General features: G+C 37.5%; 1 protein-coding gene and 1 long non-coding RNA gene across 5 annotated transcripts in view; one reads left to right on the top strand and one right to left on the bottom strand.

The window, feature by feature from the left end:
• Positions 1–2,770, bottom strand: part of LOC139675546 (uncharacterized) — a 164,447-nt gene extending 161,677 nt beyond the window's left edge. The window contains exon 1 of the long non-coding RNA XR_011698498.1: positions 2,756–2,770. This is a non-coding gene — a long non-coding RNA (uncharacterized lncRNA). The remainder of the gene's footprint in view (positions 1–2,755) is intronic.
• The window catches only part of RASGEF1A (RasGEF domain family member 1A), a 152,495-nt gene that overhangs the window by 97,331 nt on the left and 32,433 nt on the right, over positions 1–22,731 (top strand). For 2 of the 4 annotated variants that reach the window (XM_071563354.1, XM_071563350.1), the window contains exon 2: positions 3,423–3,537. The exons of 1 other annotated variant lie outside the window; for it this stretch is intronic. In XM_071563354.1, coding sequence (XP_071419455.1) covers positions 3,496–3,537 — 42 coding nt within the window. In that variant the 5' untranslated portion in view covers positions 3,423–3,495. Of the gene's footprint in view, positions 1–3,422; positions 3,538–5,052; positions 5,193–22,731 lie in introns of those variants that run through there. One more of the 4 variants, XM_071563352.1, reaches the window with a different exon arrangement.

Raw genomic sequence — 22,731 nt, 5'->3', positions numbered from 1 at the left:
TCTGCAGCAAAATTCTCCAGTGCCTTGGAAACACCACAGGTGAACCAGGGTGCCAGATAAGTCTAACTTCTCCATCAGCACCACAGTGCTGACACCACTGAGGTTACTCATCTGTGGCCCAAGAACAAAACACAGAAAGTAGCCCAAGAAGCAGTCAACTGAAAACTCTCAGCACTATTTTCCATGACTACTCAATCTCTCAGATGCCAGTCAACCTACTGGACTCTAAGAATCAACACTATGTCAACTTCCTACCCAGCAAATGACATATCTTTTGCTATCCCATAGCTCAGAGTCTTCAGCTAACTGGAAACAAGCTGTTAAACTCTCTGGATCCCTATTTTGCCAACAGGAAACTCAATGGCACTGATAAATGATAATAACACAGTGCCAAGCAAAAGGAGACACCAAGGTAACTTTTAGCATTATAATGAAGTGCAAGTCAAAATATAGGCACTATGCAGATACAAAAAAAAAAAAACCAACCTGAAATTAAATCCATATTCATATGTTGCAGCAGCCTTGTCATAGCAGTAGAGATAATACACACCAAAACTAAACTGCAGTAGTAACATTCAGAAAGAGACTCCATTGCCAAAGATTGGGAGCCAATCTTTACATATTAAAAATGGAGGGGAAAAAAGTGACTCCTTCCAAAGTCAGTGACTTTCAATGACAAAAGAAAACTATGCCTGTGCTCATAATTCAAAGTATTATTTACAATCTAATCACATAAGGCATCTTTTGTTCAACAGCACTCTTACAGCTTTCTAGGAAAGAATACTGCTTCTACTTTTAAACCTACAGCATTATATGGGTCTTTTGTATTAGGAAAAAAAACACAACTATTTTTATTTACCAAGAAACAGCTCTTACATGTTGAAAAAATATATTTGGGGCATTACTTTAGTGTTATCATAATATCTCTTCAAGGAAGATGCTGCAGAAGAGACATTAGTACTATATTCTCTAATACTAAGTTTTGCAAAAATATCCTCCAAAATTCTGTGATTTCCTTGGGATTTTATTAGCTTTTTTCTCTTTTCCTCCACACCATTGTACACAAGTAACTGGGTGAACAGTGAAAAAGCCCCATGAGAACTTTTACTCCCACAGTAGTTTCCCACTTTTCCAAAAATAAACATACCATTATGTTTTTACACTTGCTGTAGGTTCCACTACATAACATTCTGAGAGGGGTGGGGGGTTTCCACTTCACAGAGACTGTATTGCAGTACCAGTGCTAGCAGGAAGCTGCTCTCTTTACAAAAAAAGGAAGCTGCCTGCCTACAGTTTTTTGATGTCACAGTGTAGTTTAACCCTATATGGGCACATTCACCTTCCACCAAAGTTGAGCCCATTCAGCCTTTTCAAGTGTGATATATGTAAGAAGCAGAATAAAGAAAGGCTGAGTAAGTGTTGACTGCATCCATATCTGTGCCTAACACATAACTCAGCAATTACAAAAGATCACATCTTGCTAATGCTGAAGGTCAAGACAAACTTTGCCTTGGAATAACTTTGGGATTTAGATGACTTTAGGCTCTACAGAAAAAAAAACCAGTCTTCACATGGAAGCTGCATAAATACAGCTGGCCTCCTGGCAACCATGTTTACCAATATCAAAATCAAAACACAGTTGTATGCTCCTACTGCTTTAGGTTCTGATAGCATCTGTAGCAGAGCTTGGAAGGCCCACCAGAAAATCTTTGAATGGTTATACAGAAGTCATGTTTATTCTCAAAGCTATTGGAAAAGTTCTGCTGAATCAGGAACATATTCATTGTTTACAAAGAACAACAATCAAACAAAAAAACTGAGCAAAAACCACCAACATTTTCACTTCATTTCCAGAAAAAATCTGCATCTTAGCATGAAGTGAAGCAGCATTTCTTCATTGATACTATTAACATGAAAAAGCCTTGTATCATGAAAGCAACAGAACAATGTAGATAAAACTCAAAAATGCACGTTTCATATTTCTTGCTTGTTTCCTGTATCACCTTCTGTTTGTATGATGAAAATCAAAAGAATAATTTGTTTTGAAAACAGTTATGTTGAACTAAAATAACCCATACATTAATTGAGAACATAAGAACCCTTCAAGTTATTTAAATGTTGATTTAAACTAAAGAGTTTGAACAAGCATTAACTGAAAACAGAACTCACTGATGACACTGAATCACTTTGGAAAATTCATAATTGAAAGTACAAGTATATGAAGATATAGTCTTTAATTCCTTATGGTCACAAAGTCATTATTGCTCTCACAACTGACAGCTAACCTACTTGGTGTAAGATAGTATAAAAATATTTACACACTTAATCATATACTATGTTTTTTGTGCAAGTAAGGTTTATTTTTCAGTCTGACTTTCAAGAAAGGTGAGTTTTGAGAACTTATTTCCACTTGTCTGTCAAGTTCCCCCTATATTTAATTCCAGTAAATAATTCAAATTTGAAAAAGGTAGAGGTGATAAAGAAATACCTGCTCAGAGAACAAAGCTCAGGCTAGTGCCATGCTTGAAGTCAAAGCCCTTCAGCTGTAATAGATCTATGTGGCTGGTGCCAGCCAACATGCTTACAGCTCTCTCATTTTTAAAAAAAAAATAAGAAAGAAAGTCTTGAAACTACAAACACCTGCACTCAAATCCACAGTAATTACAACATAAAGTTCAGCTTAGTAATTCCGCAACAGTAGATTTCATATTTAGAAAAAGAAAAAACAAAACACCAAAACCTACTGAAAACCTACAAGACTGCTTTCAAGTTGTTCCGTGGTGAATAATCTCTGTGTTTACAAAAACTACAATGCCTCTTCTGAGAGCTTGAAGCTGGATTCCATTCAATCCATTTTATCTTAGGTGTCAAAAGAATGGTTGCCAGTTTCTCTATATTTTTTATTCCTATGTCACATTTAAACATATGTAGTTAAGGATTTATCCATCATCCTGGAGAGATATGATTGTGCTGTCACCTTGCTTTCTGTTGTAATAGTACTTCTAAAGAAGAAGAAAACAAAGATTTCATACTCTTCTATGACTGTAACTGCACTAAGGAATAAAATTCTAGCTTCCAAGAAACTTTTGTTAAACAGTTCAATGACTAGTTGATTTATCAATATAAGTATTGTTACAAGATTTTACTTCTTTTTGACTATTACGAAACTGCTGTCACTGGGGGATTGGAGTTTGGGGTGTTAACCCTTCCAGCTCCTTCCCTCTCACTTTCCTCTTGGCATTTGGTATTTAAATTCTACCTTTTTTCCTTTTTTGTATACCATAACTTGTGCTATTTTTTCTTATGATGCTCCCCTCTCTAAAATAATGCATGTGAAATTTTATTCTGATACTACAACACATTTTTCAGTGCAAAATAGTAGTGTGCTTTGAATAGTAATCCATTGCACCCCTCATTTTAAGGGGAAGGAGGCAAGACACATGACAAAAATCATAGAGTGAAATAGCTGGAAGTCCACCCACTGGGAAAAGCTGGATGGCAGAACCACTGTGCAATGCTGCTGTAAAGAAATGCAAAGTAAGTATTATTTTTTCTTTATATGAGTCTTACATAAAAGTTTCATTTTTTTATTTGAAAGCACCAGTGTAGGCTAATTTGTAGTTAGAGATTTTTATTGTTCAGAAATTACATTGCGCAGTCTTAGACTTGAATAAAAATTAGTTCAGACAGAGTGCACAAAAAAGAATCTTGGAACTATTTGAAGCTGAACTGTGCACTAGGAAATGCAGGCAAAGACTGCAGTAAGAGTTCATTTAAAAATTCAATATTGTTGATATTTGCTTTTAAAACACACAACTCCTCTGCTCTCCATCCTTTTCTTCCATCACTTCAGACAAAATCTCTGACTATGAGACTCACTCTGTGCTCCTGAGTCATCCACTTTTGAATCTCATCTGAACATCCACATCATTTGTTAAAGTCAAATTCTTCTTATCCATTACTAATGTTCATTGCAGAAACCATGTCCCCTGCAAGCCAAAATTAAGCATCTCCCACTAACCTCTTCCAAAATACTCTACTAGCATATAACCACATCCTTATCGTCTTACCTTCCCTTTCTAAACTATTCCTCCATGTTTCCTCTATGGATATAGCAGTTTCATTTCCATAAAGTTATGTCATAGTCTTTTGCCATCACCTTTGTGTTTTCTTCCCCTCTCATTTCTCTATCAGTTGCTCTGTTTCTCTAATCTCCTTATTTCTACATCCTTATTTAAGTTTCCATACCTCTACACAAAGCAAAACAAAAGCCACCTCACTATTAAACAGCATATCCAGTAAATATAAAGTAATCTTACCTACACAGAAAATTCCTTTTGCTACTTCCTGACTTGCCTCTGCTTGGAAGATTTTTGAGTGTAGAGTGTATATAGACTAGAGAGAATTTATGCTTTCTTAATATTTTACTAATCAAGGATATAATGTCATTTGAGAAACTGATTCAGGTCCCCAAACACAATACAATTTTTTCTGTATGATTGAAAAAAAAAAGTCAAGAAGTTTAGTTTTGGACTGTTAGTGCCTAGCTGTCAGGTTGCCACAGAATACAATGTAAACAGTTTCTAGCTAGCTATGTAGGAATTTTATATTTAAGCAAACAAAAAATAAATTAATTCATTATTAAGCCAACAAAAAAAACACAAACAGAGAAAGCAACAATAAATTAAGACATTTGAGAGATGCTGCTCTAAAACAACACTAAACCAAAACCAGAAGTTTTGAGAAATTTTAGCAGCAGTAGTATAAGAAAGCAGCCAGTTAGAAATGCACGCTTCCTTTCCTTCACAACATCTGTACTTTGGTCTTAACCAGCCCATCAATTCCTATAACTCCACAGGTAGTGAAAATGGCAAAACAGCCTTGGTTTCGCTGCAGCTGAGGGATGGCAGGGATGGAAGTTCCCAGTTAGTACCCAGCAGCCCAGCACATGAGACCTACGTAATGGAAGGCTGAGACTCAGAATTTCCTCCAGGGCACTGCCTTCTGTAGCAGTTTCGTTTTTTCTGGGGTATAAGTGTCATGGAAAGCACGGGGCTGAGCACACTCCCCTGCACTCTTTGCCTGCACGCAGCCAGAGGAGCAGTGAAGCAGCTCTTGGTGGAGTGGCAGTGCAGAGCAGGGACAGCCTCCAGTGTGCCCAGCTGGGAGCAGACATGGTCCTGCAAAGCATGGTAAGTCTTGCACAGTGCTACTATCTGTTCCACACGCTGCTGGTGTTTCAGAAGGCACATCTGCCCCTGGCCAAACGACAGCAAGAACATCTCTGTGCTGGGTATTGCTGCTGTAGGGGTGGCAGAGTTCAGCTGCCAACACAGAGCCATGCATGATAGTCAAAGTAATTTAATACTGTGTTGCAGAGACAGCAGGTTTGAAATTGTGGTTTATAAATTCACTGGTTGCTCTGTGTTATGTTATACTTGGATCACATGTAATGAATTGATGGTATCCACGAGGAAGATTGTGTGCTTGTGGCTTTATACAATGATGTGGAGAAATGGAAAGACAGGTTAATATTTCATGTTATTGTGGTACATAAACTTTTTTTGCTCTTGAGTAGAATCACAGAAAAGACAGAAGCATCAATTTGAATGAATATTCACCAAGTGAGATAGTTTCAGTATTGTGAAGGCAGGTTTAAAGTGATGCAGTACACTCAGAAAGCATAAACATAGAAGCAAATTTCCCTTTGCAGTGATATTTGAATTTGTCTTTTGAAGTTCAACTCATCTCAAACTCAGGTGATGCTCCCTGGAACAGCAATAATCAAATTTCAGATATTTGCATCAAAGATAGGTATTTTCCCTCAAAGTTATCATTCTCAATCCCTTTTTTCTCCCAAGCCAGGAATAAGACAGAAATTTCAAAATTAACAGGGCATTTGAACTGCAGCAAACACACACATACCATTAGCTTACACAACAGAATAAAAGAAATTTCCTGGGAGATTAAAAAAATAGGTTTTGGTATATTATAAATAAAAATAATTATAGAGGGGTGTTTTCATTATAACTTCTACTTCAAAAATGCTATTCTGGTACTTGGCAGGGAAATAAAAGCTTCTGCTGCAACAAATAAGATCCAATCCTGCACTAAGTTTCTCCATCTGGCAAAATTAAACTGTAAGTGGATTGGTAGGGACCTGATGCACATAAGTTGTGCAATCCCTTGAGAAACGATTTTCAAATTAACTAATAAGATATTGCACTGCATACAGCTTATTAGAAAGAAACAGTGAGCAGCAACAGCAAACAGCTACTATGCTTGGGATTTAAAAGCTGGATTTAGATGTCATGTCCATAATTCTTAGTGCATTGGTTATGTAAAGGAGTAGGTGAGAGGAGGGTTTAGTTTCATATTAAGGAAAGTAAAAAGGCTCTACAGAATGTAATTGCAGGATTAGTAAAAAGTATGAGGCAGATTTGCTCCACTATTTACATATCAAGGCAATTTATGGAAATCCTCATATATAAAACTTCAATAATTGAAAATGAAATTCAGAAACAACTTGGTCTTACAGGACAAGCAATATAATTTTTCAAATTAAAATATTACATTTGTAGAGAAGAAACTGATACATTTTCACATGATACATTAAAGGTTAGTTCCCCAAGAAAATGGGATATGATTTGAGAGCTGTACTAATATCTCTGCGACTTTCCAGCTATGCAAATAATCCGAAAGTTCAAGGATTTCTATGCATAAGAACATTTTTACAGTAATTGCAGTTCATCCTGAAGGGGGAAAGTTAAAGGTAAAGAGACAGAGCAAAAAAATGCCTTGAGAATAACCTGTCAGAGGTAGCATCACAGTATGTGAACAACACTTAAGAACAGAAAAAAGATAAAGAAAACAGATGAGGCAGGCAGTCAAAAAACAGAGGGTCATGTTGAACCTAGCAGGGCAGAAAAACAAGAATCATACAAATTAAGGGTAGAAACTGTCAGGTTTGGAAATGATACATACAATCCTGAGCACAAAAAATGAAGTTATGATTAGAACAATCTTTAGCAAAGCTGCTATTTCAAAATTAGAAGGACACAAAAATTTGAGACTGCACATGAGAATGTTTCAGTGAAGAGCAGCCCTGCATCAAGGATAAAGAAGTACTAAGGGAGCAAATCAGAAGACAAAAGAAGTAAAAATCTTTCACTTTACCCTCCTAGAGAAGTCATGTACTGGTAGACAAGTGATCTAGTTGCATGTGATTGCAAAAAGGGGCAATTCAAAGTATAGTATAAAAACATGACAGAGGACTGAAATGAAAGTGCTTTGCTTGGAAGGCATATAATGACAGTACTGCTTTCTAATTTGTGAAGCCAACTTCAGAACCTTCCCACTAAAACAGAAAAAGTTACCATCTTTTCTAATATAGGTGACAGAAGAGCTGAAACTACAATAAACACACTGATTGCTCACTTGAAAATGAAGGCAATTAAAAAAACTATTTGATGTTTTGACATGCAAGGACAGACCTCTAGTTTCAACCTTTAGCTGCACTTGTCATTTACTTAGATTACCCTTTCTCACACAGCCATCCTTGCACAAGCCCTTGCACTACTTCTCTCCTGTCCTAAGGAGACACAGATCAGCCTTGCTGTCACATCCCATTAGGAGCAAAGCTGATAAAATGTACTGGGATTCCAAGGTGACATAGCTTCTTTCATTACGTTTGTCACAATATTGATTAGATTAGGTCTGAAGTCCATCTTTGGCCTGCTACTGACCTTTCACATCTCCTGGGAAATTCTGCAGACTAGGAAACAAAATTGAAAACTACTGGAACAATAGAGATGTTCAAGATGGTTATAGCTCGTGGGACTCACACAGATGTGACAAGTACTAACTATGCATCCTAATACATTAATCCCGAACTTGATGAGTAAATATTACATTATCTTCCTCACAATAGTTAGCCCTTGGGAGCTTAATGGAATGAAAATAACTCACCAAATACCTTTATTTCTTTCACTTAAGTAAATAAAAACATGGTCAAAGTGCTGCCTAACTCATTTCAACTAGCACAAATTTAAAGAGTAAATAAAGAGTAGGTCAGTTTGCTCTCTGTGGAGCCTTATAACAATTTTCTTCTGAACTATGCGTAGTTTTAGATATTTCACTCATGCAGAACAGCTGAAGATGTTTCAGATCAGAGAACTGTACGACTGAGCCATATGGTTAGGCATTCACCTAATTGTAGCAGTTAATAGCTAAAGACCCCTACACCTGTTCTTATGTTTTCAACAGGCTTTACTTATTGGCTTGAAATGCTTCTAATATAATACATGCCCTTTGTTGTTATAGCCTTTGTATGTGACAGATCTGACAGTTCTGAAGTCACAAAGGAGTCCTCTGAGCTGCTAAACATGGTTTTGATTTAGACAGAATGGAAGCTGGAGCCTTTCTTTTTTTTACCTTTTTTAGTATTAAGTAATTTTTTCCTCTTTCACATATGGGCTACTTTACAAATGCCAACAGTAGGCACATTTGAACTCATGGAGCCTGAGCAATAAGTTCAGTAAATGTCACTCCTTTTACTTACACCTTTACCTCTCTCAAATAACACCCACTCCCTCTGACAGCACCAAAAACTATGGTTTGAATTTTCCTTTCTTTTAAGTGTGCCCTCCTCCTCCCTATCTTCGTGCAGCTTTGCAAAATAGAAAAGCCAAGCAATTAGCATCCCACAAGTAAAATAAACATTCCTGTTTGCAGTAGGGAAGTTGTAATACATCTGTCCTGCTTAGTAACACCCCCTGACACAAGATGACACGGAGTAGGACAAGGACAGCCTGGGAAGCCTCATGAAACGAGAGCTTCCAAATTTGCTTCTTGTACAGTTTGAAAAATAAAGCAACACGAAGCAGAATAAGAACTATTTATTTCATTCCAGTTTAGCATAGCAGGACATTACATCTAGATGCTGCATTTATTTTATTTTTGAGGGGTTTCTTCTATATAAAATGTGATTACCTAAACGTACATAAGAAAACACACAATCCATGTTGCTGCTTTGATCCATTTCACAACTGCTAAGCTTCCTTTAAAATTAAATCCAAAAAATCCTTTCACCCTGCTCTTAAACTGATAATGCTTTTTTTTTTCACTCAGAAAGCAAGGAGTAGAGTTTCTCTTAATATAATCCTAGTGCTTTTTTTTAAATAGAAAATTTTGGTATATTATTGAAAGATTTGACAGGTAATTAACATTCCTTTGAAAAGGACTAAAAATTAAGGGGGAGTAGAGAAAGAACAATACTTGATTATGGATTCAGTTTAATAAACTTGCTTTAAACACACTCTTGGATACTTAAATTGAATGAGATTCCATCTAACTAGACCCATAAAGATTACTCTAAGCTCCAATAAACTTGAACAATATATCTTCATGCTCTGCAGAATCTTACCTGCAGGTCATGACTGTGCAGACTTCAAATAAGACGCAATGACAGCTTTTACATGGAAAAAATTATTGTTTGCACCTTGAGAATACAAAAATATCCCCCAACAGTCTTCTGAAGACTGGCCAGGAATAGTGGATCAGTTTTTTATGCATTAAGGGCTGAAAATTGTAGGAGAAGCTTTCAGCCAGAATTAGAAATTTTTCTTTGGAAGGTTATAGGTCAACTCCCAAATAAAAATGCTTAGAAAAATCTCTTCCTGCATTATGAAACAATATTCTCTAATTACGTTACACTTATGCCCTTGCTCATATCATTACAAGAAATGTGGTACAACAGGTGTACCTTTCACTCATTATAAAATAAGGAAATCCTGAAGGACAAAGTGACCAGTCCTCAATAACAGACTATACAACTTTAAAATATTAAATAGATGTTTTTGTTGCACACAGATATTTTTGTTTGAAAAACATGATTTATTTTTGCCCAGAACAGATGACACAAATCTAAGAGAACATTTGCATTGAAACTCTTCATTCATATTAACATAGGAAGCACCTTTCCTTTCTCTTAGGAAATAATATTCAGTATATGTGTGGAGAACATAACTTTTAAATAGCTTTAATGTCAAAGATTATAGCATACTTTATTTGGCCTTTTCCCACTTCTGTGTTCCTACTTCTTCACCCTCTTTTCTGCATTCCATCCTTACATGTGCTACTTTCCCAGCTTACCCACGTCTGTCGCTGTTGCCCCCACCATGTACCTGCTCTCTGCCCTGATCCCTTCCCAACACTAATCTGACTATGCTGCAAAAGACAGCTGTGCCACATTCTTAATTACATACATCTCCCATCGTATCAGTTGCTGGCCTTTGCATTACCACTGCTGGGTTTGGTTACCAGGAATTGGACTTTTTTCACACCCTGATTCCCTTCACTCCCCATCATCTTCTGCTCTAAATGAAGATACGCACTGGGCTCCCACACACAAGCCTGAGCAAATCTCCAGCTCTGCCACCTGGTATTTGCAACCCAGAAAGAAGAAACATTAGCCAGAGGCTCAGAGTTCTTGTGCTGTGGAGGTCACAAGCTGCAACACTAAATGGACTTGACACAGTTGGATTTTTTTGATGTTTCTAATGTCTCTTCCCCTAAAAGGAACAGAAAGCTAAAACATTCTAAAGGTAGCTCTCAGCTTTCTAAGTTTGCTACTTTGCAAACTTCAGAAGGAAAAGGGTGCAGATGCAAAAAGCTGTGTCAATCACTTAGCTGATGTACAGCTTGCTTGTGTCAGGGTGCCTTCCTCTCCCCAGTGAGTGTTTTAGTCAGAGAGTCTGAGATAGCAATGTGTTCCCTGACCATACTCCCCTCTCACCTGCAGAGAAAGAGCTTCCAAGTCAAGTTTGAAAAATACTATAAAGCATGAAAAAGAAGTGTACAGGAACCCACTTCTTTGAAATTGCTGACAATTTGGAGGATGAAAGAAATTTGAAATCTCCAGGGGTCCAGCCCTACAGGCATAAAAAAAATAAATCTCTCAAAAAGAAAAGAAATAGGAGAAAAACTGCCTATCTCTGTATTTAGAAGTTCATATATTTAAATCCCTTGAGGAAGGAAATAGGTTGGGAAACTGACAGTGAAAAATAACAGACTGATTTTCTGATACAAATTTTAATTCTTTTCCTTTTTTAAATGATAAACAGGTCTAAAAATGAAATAAATATAATCTGCAAAAGCAATACCAATACAATTTATCCATCAAAAGACAGTAAGTTAGGAAAATACAGGCTAGGAATAGTCTGGCCAAATTTTAATTTGTTTTCAGGGACTGTACATGTTTATCAGCAACAGCAACAGGCATTCCATTACTGGTTTTGCCATCTAGCAATAGCAGAAATGTTTGTTGCTTCCTCTTTTTCTTTTTTTTCCATTCAAGTAATAGCCTGCTTTCCAGCACAGAGTAACTGAATCCTAAAAATGGTACTGTAAGTCTCAGTAACACATACAACCATATAAAGTAGAATGCCCTAAGACACCCAGGGTCGCATTATCTCACATGGTGATGTCTACAGACATAAGGCTGAATAACATCTATCACTAGCTTTGGTAATCACTTGAAATGAGAGGACTAAGTCTGTAGTACATGCAGTAGATGGGGAAGCTAGGGTAGGAAAGCTGCAGCCAAACATAGTAAGCTGAGGGGGGACAGAACCAGGCCTAAATTACCTCTGTGTTGTGCCCAGATCCATGGGCAGAGACTGTGGACAAATTACGGCAACTGCAACATTTCTCTGACTTCTGCTATTGGGTATCCATATGTATTTCAGGACTATAAAACAGACAGCAATACTGAATGCTTTCATATTATAACCAGAGCCTAGTTTGGACACATTATTTTATATTACCTCCTGTCACATCTTTGACCTTGCTTTTGCCACAGGAAAGAAAGGGGGGAAAAAAGGCAGCTCTGAAAACTATGTTTGCATACTATCCCCTTATATTTTTCATTTCTGAAGGTCTTAAGGGAAGAGTGAAGATACACAGTAAACAAACAGCTTAACAGACTAAACAACTAAAGCTTTGTTTCTTGCAAAACTATAGACAGTGTGATTAATGTTTCAGGAATTATATTAAAGTGCAATAACTTTCCCTGTAGACTGGCAATACCCAGGAGAAAAGAATTCTGCCTTGAATGAGACCATGAAATTTGATTTGCGTATTCTAAAGAAACAACTAGTAATCTCTTAATTTAGATAGATCTCTTCACAAAAGAAGCATCTTCCTGTTTTGATCTCAAATTAAACAATAGAAAGTAAATAAAGAAGTCAGGCTGAGTGCATGAAAGAAAGGGAGAATCTGCATGAAGCGGTCCTCTCTTATAATAAATAATAACAAATTACATCTGCTCAGCACTTTCCAGCACCGTGACTCAGAGTTGCACTGTAAAAGCTGTACACACTGCTCCTTTCTTAAAGGGTTATCTGTGCTAAAGAAAACTTGCCAATTGAGTAAAGAAGAATTTAGGGCATCAGTTACTGCTGGGCAAAGATAACATCTCAGACACTTCTGGGGCTGCAGTTTCCCCCTTACTCCTTGTTACTGTCTCACCATTCTGACCAATTATCAGGCATTTGGTGACTGACATTAGTTTTTAGGGAACAGATCCCTAGCAGGCTATTGACCTATTAAATATACAGGAAAATCCATAAAAATTAAGATTAAATGAAATGTACACACACGCGTGGTTGTAATCAGCACTAAACCTGTGCTCCAGGCAGAGGTACCCTTTTCATGCCCTCCTCCCCCTTACCAATGTCTTGGTAAGGCTGGCTCTTCCCAAACGCTGTCTTTCCCACTCTGTTCCCATGACAGCAAGCTCAAATTTCACTACAAGTTTAGCAACTCTTTTCTGCACCATAGTCACTGATTAATGCCCTGACCCTTGACTCGTTAACCTCAGCAGTAACAAAACAGAAGGCTCTGCGCTCACAGCCCCAGATTTTAAATTGGTTTAAGGATGGACCTTCCTATGTGGCAACAGTGGGACTTACAGAGGTGTTTTCTGTGAATAAACAGAGGTCTTTTTTTACCCCCCCCCCCCTTAGCCTTTTCTTAAATTTTGTAGCAACAGAAAAATAAATAGGTAACTGTTCCATCACAACCTGAAATAATTCAAAGGATCCCATTCTTTGCCTACCTGAACAATCCAGAGCAGCCCATATAACAGTAAACAGGTTTTTAATTAATTCTAAAATCATAAGAATATAAAATATAGATGAGGCTAAGATTTAATTTAGTTTCTATTGGGCAGAATTTAATAGAGCGTGAATGCTTCTCTCAGAAAACTGAAATAGGAACACCAGTTTTAAATAAACTTCTTCCAGGCACAGCTGCACGGAACAGTTCATGATCAAGCAGTCCTTGAAATTTCTCATGCCATTTGCTGTTACAGCACAAGTTTTAGTTACTGCAAGGAGCTTCAGTTATGCCTAAGAGTTTTGTTCTTCTTAGTGACCCTAACTCGAAAGACCCTGAAAAAAACAGGTCATCGCACCACAGAAACTCAAACAATCCTTGTGCTTCCAGAGGGGTGAAGCAAAGCAATGCTGCAAAATGGAAGTCAAATGTTCAGATGACATTTGATAAGAAAGCAACTGGTGAAAGGTCCAGGCCACCCAGGCTCTCCTTCCAGCCCACAATTCACCTAGTGCATGACTCAAGCCAGCTACTTCCACTTCTGCCTCCCTCGCGCTACCCACATGCAACAGAGAGGCTGGGAAGTGCAGCCAGCACCCCCCTCACTGCCTGGCCTTGGCACAGCTGCACCACGGGGCCCTCAAGGCACTGCTCAAGCACATGTGCACACACACAAATCTGTCAGTGACAGGTGTGTTGGGAGAGCTAACCCAGAGTTTCCATGCCCTGTTTGAAGTACAACGGAATACTACTACATTTAAAAGTAATGCTAGTACAACAAAATGAGAAAGAGATTTATACTTTAAAACTTTGATTTCTTAATGTTTCTAAGGGCAGATTAGCAAGTAGAACTATGAAGTGGCACAGCCAGGTGGGAAGCACTGGGACACAAAACTTGGCAAGGAGGCTGAGCTTCCCAAGCAGATGAGAGTCCAGCAGCTGCCCCAGCAGCCTGGTTAGAGCCACAGTCAGAGGTCACAGCCTGAACACTATTCTGGTACGCAGCAGCACCCTTCTCTGACTTGAAATGATGGCAAGGAGAGAGATGCTTGTTAGTATAAAAACAAGCCTGGAGAGCAGAAGCAAATGCTTCCCCCCCTACTGCACAGGCTTCTCTGGATCGTGCCAGTAGGCACTGCCAGTGAGCAGCTGGAAGAGTAGGCACGGGCAAGAGCACAAGTGTGTAGCCTTAAGGATATTCACCACTGACACCAGGAACAGCCAGTCGCCTGTTCACGTGCCAGAAACTGAGTCACAATGAGCTGGCACTCGGTTTGGCACATTTCAAAGTTGCTTGCTGCAGTGATGTCCTTTGCAATTCATCAGCATCTTAACTTATTGCTACAGTACTACTGACCTCCACTTGGGATACACCTTCATCCCTTTGTTCTGAGCCAATTATTTTCAATCCTCAATTAAGTTATTTAAGGCATGAAAAAAACCAAGTGGAACGGGAGTAGAGAGAAACATAGTGGGTCATGCCTATGATCTTACAGCTGTATCTCTAATTCCATTCACAAAATATTCTTTTACATGATTGTCAGGCAGAGAAAGCTACTGCCAGCACTTCATACCCTGGTTTCGAGCACTCAAAATATCTATTTAAATTAGGAAGCAATCAGCACCCATAGCAATTAACATCCCATACACAGTATTCCAGTTGTGCATTCTCTACTCGTTCTTTTCTGCCATGGAAATCTCTATTGCACAGGGCTTGTTCTGACATGTTATCTTTATTCTATTCATGAATTCTAGGCATTTTTCACTCAGATTTTCAGATTCAGTTAGTCATTATATCCTCGAGGTGTACGTAACATCAACATAAAATAACAAACAGAGCTCAATCAAAACTATTTTCTCTTTAATAGTAGAAAAAGTCATACTACATGATTCCACCAGGAGAACAACAGAAAAACTTTCACTGTCATTTATGCATTAATATAAACTGATAACTCTTGATGTGAAATGGATCTATAGATCAAAAGTAGTCTGAATTTGGCTATTCAGTCTGAATTTTGAACATAACCATTTGCATATAATAATGTGAACCAAAGCTACCTGATGTCAAAGGCACTATCAAACCTAAACCAATGTTCAGCTACATTGCATGTATAAAGGACCCACTTCTTATCAATTCTCATTCCTTTTTGATTCATATTCCTACATACAACTCATCTTTCCCCACACTTGTCACAAGCAAAGTCATTTATATTTACATATGTTATCACAGCAGAAGTGCTACCAAAACGTTGGTCTCCACACCAAAGTATTAAGACCATTCACAGAATAACAACTGGATACTTGTTCTGTGCAAGCTGGGACCCGTCTCACAGCAGTCATGTATGATGTGCTTCCCCACCGCTTTATTCCCTCATGGACAGGAACTATTCCTTTAACATTACAGATATAGCATAAATACAGACACAGTACAAAAATCATTTTTTAAATAATAGCAAAGAATGACTTTCTATTTCTGAAAATATTTGAAATGAAATTACACAGTTCCTAATGTCATGCATTTTTGAGGTCATATTTATGATATGTAATTAATTCAACAAAATATGAGCTAATTAAATGTTCCCAAACAGTACCATGATAGGTTAATGAGGCTTTCACTAAACCTGAGCTAAGTTTCAGGAGATAGGGATGATTTTAGGTGTTAACGTAGTTTGGATCAAAAGAGAGCACAGTAGCTGTTCAAGTTGAGCTTTCTATTTGAATTTCCAGGGTTCATTCAAACCCCTATAAACTCAAAATAAAACTCAGTTGTTGTGAACTGAAACAAGATATTTGAGTGAAAAAAACTGTCAGTGGAAACCACTGAGCCTGAGAATCAAAACCACCGTTTGGACCTGCGCTGCACAATTGCCTGGCAAGTCTGAAACAAATGTAATGTTTTCTTGCATATAATTATAAGCCCAGCCATTTTTTTTCACTGAAACCAAGGGAAAAGAGAAATTAATTTGAAATGGCATATCCTAATGAGCAAATAAGGATCAGGAACACCAGCAAGAGCCGGGAAATTACCTTTGCATATTTGGTTTTCAAGAGATGAAGGAAAGAGAGAAATGGAACTGTAGTCATTGTGGGGAAATTTATGAGAAATTCAAGTTGTGTAATTCAGGCAGCTTCAGGGACTGCTAAGAGATTTCAGAAAGTGAACAGATTCCTTTCTCATTAATGAATGGGCCTGACTCCAGACCCACTGAACTCACTCAGAGAGGAAGGCTATTCAGCTCTCTCCTTTGATTGGAAGCATGAGTGTTACTCACAAGCTCTTGGTAGTTTTCCTTTTAATAGGAAGTTGGGGGAAGGGGAAAGAAGATAGCTAGAAGAGGGGAAGAAAAAGATGGGTAGCAAAAAAACCGGTAGCTGAACATGGGACTTCAAGGGATTTGCAGGACAGGCCTTGGGGAAAGGCTAAAAGCTTACAAGGTGAATGATGCCTTTCATGGGCTGATTTTTCTTTCCTTGTTGTTCACCAACATGTTAAGAAAACGTCCCTTCTTATTTTCTCATGGTCTTACCAAATTGTTTATTCTTTTATATGGAACTGCAAAAAAATCCGCTGATTTTTTTTTTTTTTGGTGGATATCATCTGCATTTGAATAATACTAAAAAAACCCTAAATAAACAAAATCCTGACCATCTTCACTGCTGCAACAGGGAACATGCAGCCTGCTGTTCTAAATTGCACACGGCCACCAGGTCTCGTCAGACTTTGTGTGGGCTTGAAATGTTCTTTTTGTCCTTTGCAGCTGAAAACTGAGTGCAAATTATCACTAAAAGGATATGAAAAATTATGCTGGGACATTTGCCATAGCTATACAGGAATGCTCCTGCAAGTGATCAGAAATGTGAGCAGATTACTTAGCCAGCTCAGTTTTGAGGACTGTATTGACAGCTAGCTGTTTCTGATAAAGGTTACTTTCTCATACAAAAAACAAAACCAAAACCCAACACTTGAAAGAAACCCACAAATATTGCAAATGACCATGGCAGGTCCTTGCTCGTGAGTAAAGGGCAACACAGCAACAGTGTGTCTAAACCTTGACATGTACTTCAAAGGGACAGAATCTAAACTCCTGTTCAAATACTTTGAGCATAAGAACCTTTAGTGAATTTTAAGGTACTTAAGCATGAAAAAAGCTTAAATAAAAAAAATAATGTGAAATGTCATTCTAATTATTGTAGCAGTGTGTAAGTACACTTCCTTTGTTATGTGAATTGTAAAACATCAATTTTAAAGACCTGGTTGATGGTCAGACAGAATATCATTAATAGTTGAATTAGTATTTAAATCTTTCAAAAGCAACATAGGGAAAATGCTTTGAACTCACTCACTGGTAGCCAAATATGTTGAAGCGAGAAGGCAGTAACTTCCGGAAATGGCTATTTTGTTCATCAAAGGCAAACTCCAGATTCCAGGCCACTTCTCAGACCAGAGTTCACGCACCCAATGAAGGGTACAATTTTATTTCTATTCAAAATATCAGCCATGAATTTACCTGCAGGCTTCCTGGATAGCATACAACAGTAAATAGTATCACAGAAAAATTAGAGCTATCACCTTCAAAACTATACTTGGGAGCATTTGAACATAACGGACTTGTTAAATACCCTTTCTTTTCCATTTTAACTACTTCAGTATTTCAAATATCAACTGCACATGAGCTAATTTTGGTCAAAATATGAAAACAAAGTACTAGAAAAGGAACAAAGCAAGACACCTAATAACAACTTTCTAAACACAAGTAGGTGACCTTCAAGTAAATTACCTGACTGCCCAATAGACATAGTATAAATCATTCATCCTCCACAACTTATTAGTGAAGAATATGAAAAGAAAAATTGAAAGGTGCAGAAAAGAACTTTGATCAATTTCTAAAACAGGGGGCCAGATTTTCGGTACTGTATTGGAGCCTCAGAAAGTTGGCTTCATTTAATGTGATCAGATTCAAACCAGCTGCAATGCAAAGCAGTTCAAGCAGCAAATCTTTAGCCCAGATCTAAACCCTACTCTCCTCAACCTCAACAAAGTCTCCGATACTCAGCCTATCTGTTATTCTTGCAGAACCAATGTGTCTGACTACACTCTCAGTATCTAAGGAAACAGGTGTCATTTCAAGCCATAAACTTGCTGTGCATCAAAGGGTAATTCAGCACAGCAGGACCACGCACACTGCATCTCCCTCAAGGAGTACTCAGGAAAATTACCCAGCAAATCCCACTACTGGAACAGCAAACATCTTCAGATTTTCACTTCCTTTTTTTTCCAGTCTCACCTGAACTTGAAGTGAGTTTGGAGGAGAACAGGATGAAAGAGATATAAGAAAAGCAAATAAAGGGTACCTAGAATACCTGAAAGTGTTGACAATTTCTTCGTAATGATCTTGCAGCACCAAAGGGAAAGGAGGGATTAAGTAACACTGAAAATCAACCTTTACTTGGGGCTTTATCCAAAACCTACTGAAGTCATTTAGATGAGTTCTTTTGCCTCTAAGAAGTTTTGTACTAATGCTCAGATCTCCAGGGCTGGACATAATAACCTATGGCACCCCTTCTATAAGATCATGAATTTATTATCAGTTGTTTTCAAAAGAAAAAAAGAGAATGTCCCAATATCACTAGTGCAGAAATATTTCCTCATTCTTTAAAACATGCACATACATATACCACAGGAACAATGCTAACTTCTGACTTGATGCTCTTTGATGTGTGAACATACGAGACAATTGGAGACATTCCAATTATCTCCAGTTCAAAGTTAGGCCAAAATTAGAAGCAGTTATGAATAATGGATTAGGTTTTAGTAGAAACAGCAATGCTGAGCAGAATAAAGATGAAAGGTTAGCTTAGCAGTGAATATGTGAAACAGGTAAGCCACACTGCTTCCTTAAACAGACACATTGGAACTGCACAACCTCAGAATTCCAATTAACAAAACATATGTCAAAACAGAGTTTTGTGAAAAATTATAAATTGCTTTCAGATGCAATTTGGATGTTTTCAGGATTGAATTAGAAGCCAAGGCTTCTTATGAAACTTCTTGAAAAGGGTATTTTTTTGAGAAATATCCACATTAAAACTCTTGCCATTTACCATAGCAACCTAGAAGTTGATACCCCATCAAAAGATTCATCTTGGAAGGTCCATTAGCCAACACATAGGTCAACGCCCTAGGCCAGATCCTCAAAGGGTGCTTAAGCAGTCTATTTCCTTCATTTTGTAAATCTTGCCAATTTCCTAACAATTTAATTAAGGAATAAAAATCTTCCAGGTAGTAATGCCTCTAGCTGGATAAGCTATTCTTGCGTGGATACCTATGCTACATTCCAAAAAACCAATATGCAGTGGGCATTCCACCATGACCTTATACTTCTGCAATTCTACTTTGTGAATTTTGCAAAGATTGGTGCTCAGAAAATGACCATGATAATGCAGATTGGAGGAACAAGAAGATACATATGGCTGCTTCCCTGGCTTTTGCACTTCTGTCTCAGAGACCTCTTTTCCATTACCCACTTGGCTGTCTCCATAGTCCTTTGTGACTGTGGGCAATGTGAAGCAAACCTTGCTGCCCAGGCAGGGGCTGGCATTGGGCTCAGAGCCTTGTTATTCACAGCTTTGACAAGGGTAACTGACAACAGGCCTGAGATGATTTGTCATGGTTTGTGCACGGGTTTCTGTACTGTTATTTACAGATGCCCTTGTTGAAATCCTGCGTCCCTTTCCTTCACCAACTTCAGTTGAAGTTTGCTAGTATTTTGCAAACAATAAAAATGAAGTGATTACATAAAATAATCCAATGTTCTCTAGATTTTTAGAAGCAGTAAACAACCTTTAGGAACAACAAAAATATTGTATCACTCAATAGACTCACTGGAAACTACAAAACAATAAAGCACACATTTCAACAAATTGGCAGGGCGTTCATTACAAAAGTTAATTAATGTACCAGATAACAGGAATTATTATCTCAGATATGTAATGCTAGCGCAATTTGATATTTTAATTTACTTTAGAAAATAACTACCAATAAAAAGCATATTCAATGCTTTTCATATTTGTTTTAAAATTACAATTCCATTTCCTAGAACCAACTGCTCCAGTTGAAGAAATCCTTCTTTCTTCAATAGACGAAGGTGTGAGAGGGGGTATTGACTTAATTTACCAAGGGCATACAGCAAGATTGTGCTCAACTTAGAACACAGGCACTTAAAATGCCAGCACTTGAGTGCCTCTGTAGTCTCAATTTTAACCTGCATCACCCAATTTTTAAACCAATGAAACAGCAGATCCAAAAGGAACACAGAAGTAGTAACAACATGTTTTAATGCCTTTTTCTGGATGGCTTATGCACAAAGTAGAAAATGACAAGAAATTCCTCAGTCTGCTTAGAGTGATGTGTTGCAGCCTTGTGGGTAAGCATGGGAGAATTTTGTCTGTAATGTTTTATATTATGCTCACAATTATTCTTAGAACAACATAAAAGAATATAGAATCTCCAATTAGGTAGAAAATGGTCATGATACATAAGTCTATAAAACATTTATGCTGAAAACACCCAATAGAGCATTTTAAATATCACTAATTAAAATTAGGTAGGTTTCATTAATGAATTTGCAAAGCTAGCTATTTAAGTAGCTCAATGCATTTGCAAAACCTCACATGAACCAAGCTGTATTTTCTGCCTCAGTATTAGGTCTGAACTAACTTCCAGGAGATGTCTTAAGTTTATGACTTCTAGTTCATCTTTGTCTTGCACATATTCTGTGGGAGCTGGTAATGAGAAAAGAGGAAATTATAAAATGTTCATAGGAAATTAGTCTCCTACATAAAAAAAAAAAATCTGATTTTCACTGAACATTCCCAAGTTATCAATCAGTACTGCAACACTGTTCAGTCATTACTCCTAAACAGCTACATTTGAAGGCCTTTTGAATCTATTTCCTGTACACAGGTCTTAAAGAAGTGTGAGAGTACTTCCTGACCAAAACTCTCACGCAATGAGGAAACTTAAGGACATTATGAATAAACTGCCCAGAAAATCTCAGTTGAACAGTAGGGGATAGAATAGGGCAGAAATTAACAAAAAATTGCTTTTACTCCTGCTATCCAAAATATTTTTGTTACATATTTGCATTATTATGCAACGTGTGCGTATATGTATAAACAAGCATGAGCTTTACATAACATTTTAAAGTTTGCATATATAGTGCTGTCAGTTTGTTTTGAAACTTTGAGATAAAACTAAGTAACAAAATTGACTACATTTTCATGAACAAGTGGAGACCACTCTTCTGAATACCACTTAATAATTCTTCATTACATTTACTGCAGCCATTTCTTACAGGCAGCTATTCGTTTCAAAAACCCAGCATATATCTTCTCTGGAGCTTCTCTCCTCAGATGTTATCTACACTCCATTTCTAGCCCATCTAACCTGGAGAAAAAGGGTAGTTAGGAAACCAGGAAATACAGAGAAAATAGCAACCCCAAGGGCACTGTCCGATTTCAATAGAGATTACAGACTTTTGAGCTCCTGTTCAAAAAAAAGAAATCTTTCACCAACACGACCGCTGATTTTAGGGAGCTTTGGCATCCCTGCACAAATAAAAATAAAAATTAAAAAACAAACAAGCAAACAAAACTTCAAAAGCAACAATTCAAAACAACAAAATTAAAACACAGATCATCTTAAAAGAAGTCTCCAAACCTGAGCTAGAACAGGCTTTGCTCATTGCATGCACAGCTTTTGCAGACCTAAGGACCTAGTCAAATGGGGAACACAAGTGAGCAGCAGAAGGAACAAGCTTGCCCTGGGGAAACAGTATCAGCTTCAAGTTTCCCACGTGTCTTGCCTAGGGAATCCCCTTTGAAGTTGCCAGCCCACACAACATCTGCTTCATACCACTGGAGCGAGGCAAACAGCAGCTGGAGGGTTGAAATCCAGACTCATCAAAACACACATGCCTCTTGAATGCACTATATTGATTTTATGCTGTTTGATTCTTCCTCTGGTAAGAAGGGGAGAAGAACATAAATTGTAATATTCAAGAAAAATAATGAAACAGCCTCCTTCAGTCGTTTTTAATACTAGCGCAATTAACTTGAAAAAGGCAGAGAAAAGGGTTAAAAATTCAATAATATCCTACTGACACAAATATAAGTGATCCTTTCCCTCAGCCACGCCCAAAAAAAACCCTAAAGTTTGACTAGAAATTATTAAAACTTGGTACCCAATGACATAGCTAACTTCCAGATGAGTGCCAGTCCTAAATGACAATGCCAAACAGGTTTAAGAAGCGCATTTTTTTTTCAGCAGCAGCTATTTGAATTGGCTTGATCAATATAGACCACAAGGAAAAGAAAAGCTCCAGCAAGACACTAAATCTTTATTTGTAGTACACTTACATTTATGTCCTTATGAAGATATTGTCATAAAGGGTTGGGTCAAAGTAGTTCAGTCATGTTAATTCTGTGACTGATTTATGTCAAGATGCTTTAATAAAACAGAAAACTAAGTAATTCTTCAGTTAATATCACTAGTACACAGGCAGCTCACTGAATTTTTTTTCTTTTATTTTTTATTTTCAACATTTATGTATCTAT

Source organism: Pithys albifrons, chromosome 9 (genome assembly GCF_047495875.1).
Source record: "Pithys albifrons albifrons isolate INPA30051 chromosome 9, PitAlb_v1, whole genome shotgun sequence".
Lineage (NCBI taxonomy): Eukaryota > Metazoa > Chordata > Aves > Passeriformes > Thamnophilidae > Pithys > Pithys albifrons.
This window is presented reverse-complemented; position numbering and strand designations above follow the sequence as displayed.